At 37.0% G+C, this 11,460-nt stretch overlaps 1 protein-coding gene across 1 annotated transcript; it reads left to right on the top strand.

Moving 5' to 3' along the window:
* The first annotated feature begins 3,814 nt into the window (after positions 1 to 3,814).
* On the top strand, positions 3,815 to 4,843 carry LOC131958555 (somatostatin receptor type 4-like). Its single transcript, XM_059323642.1, has one exon. The coding sequence runs from the start codon at positions 3,815 to 3,817 to the stop codon at positions 4,841 to 4,843; it is 1,029 nt and encodes a 342-aa protein (XP_059179625.1).
* The last annotated feature ends 6,617 nt before the right edge of the window (positions 4,844 to 11,460 follow it).

The raw sequence follows: 11,460 nt of genomic DNA, 5'->3' as shown, positions 1-11,460 counted from the left end.
TAGAAACACTGGGTCAGATGGTGCGACGTCACACGTTTGCATTATAAAAAAGCAATGTTAGAAAACGAATTTTAGACGTTATTTCGCGTTTTAGAAAACTGTTTTAATGAATTGAAATAGGAATTGATTAAAATACTCTATTTTGACAGAGTTCAGACAAGATTTTAGAAAAAAATATCGATGTTTTAAAAAAAATTAAACTACAATTTTGAGGGGGGTTGTAGGCTGAGGTGTGACGTCAATTAAGTGGAGGGGGGGGGCGGGCTTTTTGTGACGACGTGTGACAGAGGGTGGGGGGGGGGAGGTAAAAAAATCGTTAAAAGCGTGACGTCATTTATGGACGACCCCCAACTAACACCAATGGAAAAAAAAGTTGCTATTTTTTTTAGGAAAACTCAAATATACGTGGTACGAAACCAACTAGATCCAAAGTTTTAGTCAATCTGAGTTATAGGCCTATAATTAAAATAAGCATAGGCCACTAGGTAAAATTGTTAATATATTTAAAAAAATCCATGCCAAGTGAATGGGTAAAATACAATATTATGGCTCCATAATCTAAAAGATCAGTGGATGATTGCGCATGGGAAATCCAAGCACAAAGCCCAGGCCCTAAGTTGAGAAGAGTCCGACGTTGCCCATGTATCAGGCCTCATCTCTCCACACAGCTGATGGACCCAAGGGACAGGACGTTACCTGTACAGCTTGGAATCAGCAGTGTCGCAGGAGCTGCCGAAAGGAAACCAGAGTTGGAATTCTATCGCCTAAGGGGCTCAACTCCCGTTTAATTTCGGAGTTTTATTTGTTTTTTTTTACACCAAGATGAGTTGTGTCCCAACAGACGCGCCTCATCAGCCCGAAGGTTCGAACTCAGGACTTCCGGGTTAGTAAAAACTGTTCTACAGACACGTGTTAAAAAAAACCTTAAAATCACTATAATTTATGTAATAATACTAAATTTCTATCTTGATTTGAAAATATGATAACTACAGTAATTACCTAATTAGTTATCTAATAATTAGTACAATTCCGAAAAACTATTTGTAATACATCCCATTAAGCTGTTATTATGAATTAACTTTTTAAATACTAGGGTCGAAACGGCTAAAAATCTATCACTTATAATTAAACAATTAGCAATTGTCGTTAAATATATTCATATCAGTTAAGGCTTATTTATATTGCTAATTTTTCAATACAGAAATGATTTTTTAAACTTAACTGATGAGAAAATTGAATGTTATACAATTTTAAAATAAATTATAGTTAATCACGGGTTAATTATTGCAGAGTGGGGTTAATAATATCTCTTTGTTTACATAGCCCAAGGCGTAGTAATTTTTCAAAGTAGGTATATTGAAGCACTCAATAAATAACCAAACAGGAAGTGAGTACATTTAAAAAAGATGTATCCTTGCGCGATAACCATTTTCGCGTACATCCAGTGTTTATTTTATCTTAACATCCACCTAAGTTTTAGCTTCAACGTGCGTCTCTCTTATTTCTGCTGTCAAATTGTGTTATCTGTACTATTCAACAGTACTGTAATATGTTTTCTGCCCAGCCTGGCTGGGCGGCCCAAAATCCAGATGTATTTTGGCTTTCTTGTGCGCTATTTTTAACAGTTACTTTGGTATTTTACACACTTTTTTTTTCAAAACAATTCATCTACTGTTTGTTTTTCCAGTTGTATTTTTAATATAACTATTAATTTTTTTAATATTAATCTTTTAATATAATTATTAATTCTTTATTTTATTAAAAAAGTTTTATTTTGGCCTACAACAGATCGTACTAACTTGGTCTAAATAGCAATGGCGTCACTAGGTTGGGTGTCATCCGGTGCGAACCGCCCCCTCTACCGGCTCCCGAAATCTAACGCTACTGCTAAATACCATTATTTGTTGTTTTTTTTTTAATATTAAGTCTGAAAAAAGTTAAAACAATTTTGAAAATATCGTAGGAACTACACACATTGAATTTATAATTAAAACATTGTTATTTTTTTATTTTTGCTCATTTCCGGGGAAGGGGCGGGGGTTATAATTACTCGATAAATCAAACTGGTTTCGTTTAAAGCTGATTGTATCTAAACTGTTTGTAATTTTCAAACTAAATAATTATATATATATCCAGTTATATTATATATATATATATATATATATATATATATATATATATATATATATATATATATATATATATATATATATATATATATATATATATATATATATATATATATATATATAAAACGTTTTGCAACGAATAACGTTAACTATAGAGGCAATGTAAAAGAAGCTATTGCATAGAATAAAACCTCCTTCATGATTGTTGGCAAAACTACAATTTCCTGAACTGGATTTTCCCGTTTTTTTTTGTTCTTATGTAATGGGTTAACAATAAAAAAGCATATTTTTTGTCGAGATCTAAAAATGCGAGATCACGTGATTTTCTCAGACTCTGAAAGACTGGCTCTCGTCTGCTCAGATGACAGACGATAAGCTGGTAACTGATATAGGGCGACACAACGAGGTAGAAATAATTGAAGCAGAGACTATTTTTTTCTACGTGTCGTGATTGCATGAAGCTAGGCAGGAGACGGCCTTGAGGAGTTGTTTGTGTCTTCAGTGCAAATAGAACATCATGTTAGGCTTGACTAAACCGTCACAATAGTATTTTTTTTGTTGGATCTTGAAAGAACGATTACTCGACGATACTCTGTTCGAATGGCTTTTATTGTCTTGACGACTAAGGAAGTTTTTAATTTTTAGTGTAATTTTTAGCGCTAGGGTTATGGATAAAACGAAAGTTGGAATTTGGGTAGCTACACTAGCTAAAAAGGGCTAGGGTTAAGGGTAAACTAGAGAAACTAGTAAAGCAAACCGGCTAGAATTATGTGTAAAACAAAAAACCAGGGATGAAATTTGGGTGAAACTTACTAGCAAAAAAAAAAAGGTCTAGGGTTATGGATAAAACCAGAGCTGGAATTAGGGTAGCTAGACCAGCAAAAAAGTATAGCTTCAATACATCTTTTCGACCTTTTAAGAAGTCTTTATTTTTCCTTAGGTTGACAATAAATGCACTCTGATGCATCGTACTACCTAACTAAACAACACAATCTGTTTTCAGATGTTAAAAATTACAACAAAAATACTTTTTTTTTAAAACCAAACTGTGGGCTAGGGCCTAGTTTTTAAATTTTCAGTATTTTTTTTTATAATTGATGCTTTAAACTTTAAAGTTTTGTTTACATTAAATCAGTGGGGTCACGAGGTTGGGTGTCACCCGGTGCACTAAAACTGGGGGTGTCACCCCACCCCCTTTCAAAATTTTGCAATTTCAGTTTGGTATCACCCCTGTTCCCTAATATTTAGTTATATTGACCAAATAAAACTTTGTTTTGAACATTTTTCTACTTTTAATCGTGGTGTCACCCCCTGAATGGTGTTACCCGGTGCGGGCCGCACCCCGACCCCGCCTAGTGACGCCACTGCATTAAATAGTTGTATCTGACAGGAATAGTGTTATATTTTCTGTCTAAAAATTATCTTAATTTAATTATTTATTTTCCTTTTTTCAAAAAAGTGGAGTTTAACACCAAATATAACACATTTTGCGTTTAAATTATTGTGAAAACTAAAGATGAACTATCTAATTAAGTGGTCGGAGTAAGTAAAAGTAATTAAAGTTCCCTTTTGGACCTGGTGGCCCACGTGGCAGGTGAAGTAGAATTCACACGTGGAAGGAATAATAGCTAGGAATTTTTTCAAAGCAAACGATTGAAAAGACAAAAAAAAGTAATAGTGTTGTAATGGCGGTCTTCAAAGACGATGAAAACTCATCAAATGTGACGTATGAAGACAGTCCAGTACTAGAGTTTGACGTCATATCCGTTGAGGCGCTGCATATTGCAGACATTTTGATCAACTGCGTTCTGATTAACGCCATATGCCTGTTGGGGATTGTGGGTAATGTCCTGAACGTCCTGGTCCTTCATCAACGCAAGAAGAGGACTCCCACCAACTATGTTATGATGTCACTCTCTGTCTGCGACCTCGTCTACGTCATAACCCTCATCCTTAGACGCAGTTCCTGCGTCATCGCGGCGTTTGACGTCACTGGTTCTATGACGATGGAGGCCGTGCAGTCGGCTTATTTCCTCACAATAAACACGCTGTTCAGGAAATTTTCCACCGGGCACATCGTTCTTTTATCGCTAGAGCGAATGATCGCCGTTTACCTCCCTTTAAAAGCAGCGCTCTATTTTTCGTCGAAAAAAACCGCATATTACATGATGGCCATTGCATTGTTTTGGATAGCTCTAGTCTGTCCCCTCTTTTCGTACATGTTTGAGTTGAAATGGGTCTATCTTGAGCAATTCAACACAACAGTTGGCGAAGCTGTTTTTTCTAACTTCATCCTTCAAAACTGGGATGCTCTAAGCATTCTCAATATAACAACTGACTGGATTAAGGGCCCTTTGCAGTTTATAATTATCTCCATGTTATCTTTATGTACGGTGTTGAAACTCAAAGACTACAACCGGAAGCGGATGTCCTTGACGTCAACACAAGTTATTGACGTACGCGCAGCAAAGATGCTTCTAGCAGTCTGCCTGGCGTATCTTCTCACTTCCTGTCCCACGTTCGTCCCGCCCATTTTTTACCTGGTCAGACCGGAACTGATGTCACAGATGGACGGGGAGTCCAGGCTTGGCATCCTGCTAGAGATGGTCACTGATTTCTTGGGTGCTATCAGCGCTTCGGTTAATTTCGTCATCTATGTCGCCATGTCTAAGAATTTCTTTAGAACATACCAGCATCTACGTTGTAAGAGATAGGGCTATGAGCAGTGTTTCTTTCAGACATTTTCTTCGGGAGGGGGCCCGACACCGGACACTGTTTAAAGTATATATTTTCTATATAAATTATAAATATATATATACACACACACACACATATATATATATATATATATATATATATATATATATATATATATATATATATATATTTTTTTTTTTTTTTTATTTATTTATTTATTTTTTTCGTTGAGGGGGATGTCTGGTAGAAACTCGGGCTGTAAGGTGTGTAAGCTTTGCTTGTAATGTAATTAGCTTGCTGTGTTGTTGTAAGTGGGCTATATAAAATACTTATGTGTTTATATCTACTTTGTCTCTTTTATTACATAGCTTATATTTTCTATTTTTATCATTAAAGAAAACTGGCCTTGTAGCAAACACTGCAAGCTGCCAGATTTTTCTATCCGCTGGTTTCTAAGCCAAATGAAATTAAAAGGGAACGTTTAAAATAAAGTTGAATGTTTCTAATTTAAATAAACCGAATAAAATAATGTTTTTTTTTTATGCCAAGTTAAATATCAACGTTAGACACGATGAGTAGCGTCACTAGGGTGGGTGACAACCAGTGCAGTAGCTAAGGGTATTTTCCAACAATTTTTCAATTTTGATTAGGTGTCACCACGTTCACTAAAATCAAATTAGGGATCATCACGTTCAAATACTTTTAACTATTTTAACTGGATAAAAGATTATTCTGACAGTAAATTTCCCTTAATTTTCTTAATTGGTGTCACCCCTAAAATGGTGGAACACAGTGCGGACCCCTACCCTTTCTCCTACCTCGCCTTATAACGGTATTGGTCATTAATTATTCTAGGCCTACACATGAGCTGACAAAAGAAGAGATAAAAGTCTCAATCGTCTTGTCTGAGGACTTCTTTGTTCTCAATTTGTAAGATTGAAAGCGATTGCCTCTAACACAACACAATTAAGTATAACGTGTCAACTTGTTATGCGCCATATAGGCCGTTGACTCCGACTTCAGCCTGCTTTTTTTCTGGATTTGCTTCGAGAGCCTTTGTCAATCCAAGTACTAACTACAACACAGCATTTGTTTGGTCTTGGATTTGTCTCTCCTAGATGGGTTGCTGTCCCTAGATAAAGAACCTTTAGTGCCTGGGGTCCGAACCCAGGGCTTCTGGAGCTAACAACTCCCGCACAACACCGCCGCATCAGAAAATAGTTCATACAAGAGATTTGATACAAAATTATTTTATTTCCTCAAAAAATCTAAGTTGCTTATTACACCTACACAGCTATACATACCCGTACACGATAATTCTTCTTCTCCGTTCTTAATTGTGTTGTTGGACGGGATTTCCAACACAATTAAGTCTTACGTGTCAACTTATTATGCGTCCTATAGGACCTTGACTCTAATTTCAGCCTGCTTTTGTTTTTGGATTTGCTTCCATAGCCTTTGTCCTCTAGAAACAAACTACAAGGCAGCAGTTGTTTGACTTTGGAGTTGTCTCTCCTAGATGTGTTTCTGCAGTGTTTCTTCAAGACTTTTTCTCCAAAAGGCACTTGATATTTTCGGGGGGAGGGGGAGGCGGGTGCGGTAGATTTTCTTCGGGGTGGGGGGCTGGAGGAAGGATGCCTGGAAGAAACACTGGGTTTCTGTCTAAAGGTATGGAGCCTCATCTGCTTAGGGGTTCGAACTCGTGGCTAATCTGTTTAGCAACCACGAGCGTTACCGATCCGACCACCAATAAACCGTTAATTATGAGTTTTACCAGCAATTTCAAGTTGGATTAGCTGTTCTTTCACCCTTTGAACCACACCAGCAGGTAATGTGTTCGTATAAAACTACACAAACTGCAGGTAGAGGTTCAAAGGGTCAGGTTAGACAAAGCCTTCGTTGGCTTACATGTGTGCTATGCATAATGGAAGACGTCTGTCTAACCTTGAATGTGTGAAATACACACCCTTTACATTTTGATTTATGATACACCAACACGCCACCCCTCTCCCCACTTCAACAAACACCTGGGCGATGGTCTGTTTTAGAAATCAATAATAGAAAAAAAAACAAATTGTCTACACCCGTCAATTAAATATCTTAAAGTTAACGACTCATTACATCTAGTGTACTGTTAACCAGGGTTCCAGAAAAGTCATTTCAAAAGTCAAGTCCATTCAAGGGTAAGAAAATATTATCTTTTTTTATACAACACGTAAAGCAGGACTGAGATCCGGCTAAGCAATTAAAGGATTAACAAGCTCATTAATTCAAACAGCGTTCCGTGTTTGATGAATGAGAAAATCGTATGGGCGCCCCTAGCTGAACCGACGCCCCCAGCTGAGCCGACACCCCAAGCTGAGCTGGCCGATACTGCGACCCGGTCATGCCAAAATAGATTTGTTCACTTAAAGCCGGCTGTGTGTTTAGAAAAATGTGCCTGGGCAAGGCTAAAACCCCGCTTCCAAAGGAACAATACAATTGTTTACTTGGTTAATCTCATGCTGGTAATCCAATCTGGCAAGGCAGTTTCGCGAGGCGCGGAAATTAATCTGGCTCGACAGTTTTGCGAGACAGCGAGTTTTCTGAATGCTGGTATTATTGAGGACATGCTAAGGTCGCACGTTTTTATTTTTTTATTTTGTTATAAAATGAAAATTTCGTGTCAAACGAAGGTCAGGGAAAATTTTAAAATTAGATTATGTAAAAATGTCATTTTTTGCGAATCTAATAAAAAAAATAATTAAAACGAGATCTGGCGTAATTATTTCTTAATCGGCATGCTTATTCGTATTTTCATATAGTTTTGAAATCCTTTATCAGATTAATGAATAGCGTGTTCAGTTTACTAAACCACATCCTCTGAAAAACAAAACGCAAGGAGATAATGGCTGTAATGAATGAATTTGTGTCCCACTTCATGTCTGACATTACATGTAAACTCTACTTCACCTCAGTAGCGTAGCGAGGGGGGGGGGAATGCGGGGGGGGGGGGACATATGTTCCCGGGCGCCGACCTTAGGGGGCGGCAAAATGGGTTGGAAAAATAAATTGTATGGTTGAGGGGGGTGCAAATCGAAAGTTTGAGGGGGGGGGGGGTGCAAATGGAAATCTCGAGGAGGGGGGTGCACATCGAAAGTTTGAGGGGGGTGGTGCAAATCGAAAAGTTTTGAGGGGGGGGGGGGTGCAAATGGAAATCTCGAGGGGGGGGTGCAAATCGAAAGTTTGAGTTTGTCCCCGGGCGCCGGGAAGGGTCGCTACGCCTCTGCTTCACCTGCAATATGGATTAAACAGTTATTTTTTTTTGGAGAATACTTTAGTTTTTTATATATAGATATCTCACGTTCGAAAACGTCATTTCATCACACACGATAGAGTTTTGATATCAAGTGAACCGACTTCCATTGATTCTCAAGGGGTTTTAGTAACTCTTCACCATAGACTGATATGGATCACTGTACAGGACGGAAGGTAAGAAATTACCTACAGTTGAGATACCTACAGTTACACTTAATCCATAGACGCAGACCTATTGGATGTCACCGTGGATTATCGGGATTAACTTCAACAGGCAGACTATATCCTCCAAACAACACCCTTTTGATGTCTGTCTTTTGAATGTAGTAGATTTTCTAGTACGTGTGTTGGTCTTTATGGCGTATACATATACTGATGTAAATTTTGAAGTCTTTTGTGAATCGGGAGTTAGACAATGAAAAGGATTTACGATGTTGTGGGGTTTATTTGTGTGAATGGGGCGAAGCCTAGGGATGGCATTTTGACGGCGGGGAGGGGGTGGGGGCTGACAGTGGCATTGATGTGTTGGATACGGTCTGCTGGGCTTGTGGTTTAGTGGTATCGTTAGGGAGAAGTTGACTGTACTGGGGGATTTAGCGTCAGACGAGTTTAAATGTTGTACTGAGGGCTGTTTTTGGTATTTTGTTAGGGGTGGTGTTTAAGAAAAGCTGTTTTGGTATTTTTTAGGGGTAGTGTTTTAGAAAAGCCGTTTTGTTAGAGATGGTGTGTTAGAAAGGCTGTTATATTTTGGAAAGGATAGTGTTTTAGAATGCATATCTTTTAGGCGTGGTGTTTTAAAAAAGCTGTTTTGGTATTTTGTTAGGGGTATTGTTTTAGAAAAGCAGTTTTGGTATTTTGTTAGGGGTAGTGTTTTAGAACATCTATTTTGGCATTTTACTAGGGATGGTGCTTTAGAAAAGCTGTTTGTTTTCATAGGGATGCAATTTTGGACATATTGGTTGTTTTCTTAGGGAAGTTTTTTTTAGAAAAGCTGTTTTAATATTTTGCTAGGGATGGTGTTTTAGAAATGCTGTTTATTTTATTAGCTCTAGTGTTTTAGAGAGGTTGTTTTGGCATTCTTTGAAGGGTGGTATTTTAAAAAGGCAAAGGTCACAGATAAAGCCGAGTTTTACTTCATCAGCCCAATGAACCATCGGGTCTGAAAGGTTAACTTGCACAAAGCAATGTGTCACTTGAAACGGTAATAGTACAAGCATAATTATATATATATATATATATATATATATATATATATATATATATATATATATATATATATATATATATACATATACATATATATATATATATATATATATATATATATATATATATATATATATATATATATATATATATATATATATATACACACACACATATACATATATATATATATATATATATATATATATATATATATATACACACACATATACATATATATATATATATATATATATATATATATATATATATATATATATATATATATATATATATATATATATATATATATATATATATATATATATGTATATATATACATGTATATATATATTCATGTATATATACTTAAACTACCAGACATTAAGAGCAACAACATCGCGTTGCAAAAATAAAAAGGTTTTGAAGATTAAATGTTTATTCTAAAAACTCATTTAGAAGTACGAGTGTCAAAAAACGTAGAAATTCTAACCTCGTTTAGCAATTCTTTTTAAGCATATAATACCCTTATCAATAGCAGAATTATAATAAAAGATCATTGACACCATTTTGTTCGCCATATTCCTCCTAACCCCCGCCCTCTTTTCTATAGGGCTGTGTTGTTTAAACTATCCGATACATCAAAAGGTGTCATAATTCCTAGCAATAAAAACCTATCTTTAAGAGTATCATCACCATCCGTATGATTCAACACGACAGCTAGACACAAACACGCAGCCTTACACAAACATTCGAATTTATTGAAAAAATATTTACAGCGAGGTGCCGTATTTCACAAGTATGCAGAAAAACCCCCGGAAAGCTAAACGGGTCTCAGACACGCCAACATTGCTTCGTTACTTTTCGCATCAACGTCATTTCGTAACGGGGATTTCTTCTCGCGCGGTGTAACGAGATTCGCGTTTTTTGTTTTCGTCCGATTGCGTGTAACCCTACACGCAACGCTCCAAACCCACGCAAAGCGTGCTTTTACGTACATATTAATACGATCTGATTGTCAAATTTCTTAATAGTCATGTCACCCCGCGAATATTGACATCGGTTCATGCATCTGATGAAATAACATTGAAATGAGAGATAGGTTTTTAAGAGATTAGGATGAAAAGAGTTTTCTCCGTAGGGACACATGAATGTAAAATGCCCACACGTGGTGTTTTGTAGTTTTAAAATAACTTTCAGATGCGAAACGCGAGATTAAATATCAGATTCACATGAAGAAAGGATGCGATTAGGTAAACAATACATGGGGCACCCTGGTTCTAATCCTACTGGATTCGAGAAAAAAAAATATGAATGGTTGCTAAAATAAAATTAAGATTTTACTGATAATCGTTGCATAAGAGGGGGGGGGGGGTGGGTGGGTGTATGCTGAGCTGTGACGTCATTTCGGGGGCGGGGGGGTCTGGATTTTTTGTGACGATGTGTGACGGAGGTGAAAGGGGAAGGGGGTTAAAATAGTAAAAAAAAAGCGTGATATCATTTATGGATGACCCCCTAGTTAAATACAAAAGTTCATCTTGTTACGAAATATTCTCTTTTTCTTTTTTCGTTCTTTATTCTAGTGTTGGGAGATGATTTACTTGTTATGCACCATTTGGACCGTTGACTCAGATTTCAGCCTGCTTTTCTTTTGGGATTTACTTCCATAGCTTTTGTCCAACGAAGACAGTTGTCTCTTTTAGTTGAGTGACTGTCCCTAGGGGGTTCGAACTAGGGACATTTCTGTTCAGCAACCATGAGCTTAACCGACACGACCACATCTTGCCTTGTCTATTCAAGTATGTTTGTCAATTTCTTTTGGCAATTATCTCTTTCGTTTTTTTTTTAATGCCGAGACTGTAGGTGATATCCTCCAACACAGTTAAGAATTACATGTCAACAAGTAATGCCCTGTATGCCCCCATTGAAGTGAAAATGTAGATTTTGGGACCATTTATATCAATCTATTTAACCAAAATGCCATCATTGCCAAAGGGGTTGCACAGGGGCGGAACTACAGTGCCGCCAGACCCCGCAATGCGGGGGGGGGGGGGGGCACGCCATTTAGGGACCCAGAGCCGCTCATAATATATTTTGTTATAGTTTAAAAAAAGTTAATTTTCTTTCCTTT

The sequence above is a fragment of the Physella acuta genome, unplaced genomic scaffold, assembly GCF_028476545.2.
Source record: "Physella acuta isolate Inbredline_101_S28 unplaced genomic scaffold, ASM2847654v3 ptg001334l, whole genome shotgun sequence".
Classification (NCBI taxonomy): domain Eukaryota; kingdom Metazoa; phylum Mollusca; class Gastropoda; family Physidae; genus Physella; species Physella acuta.
The sequence above is the reverse complement of the archived record's forward strand: the minus strand, read 5'-3'. Positions and strand labels throughout refer to the sequence as shown.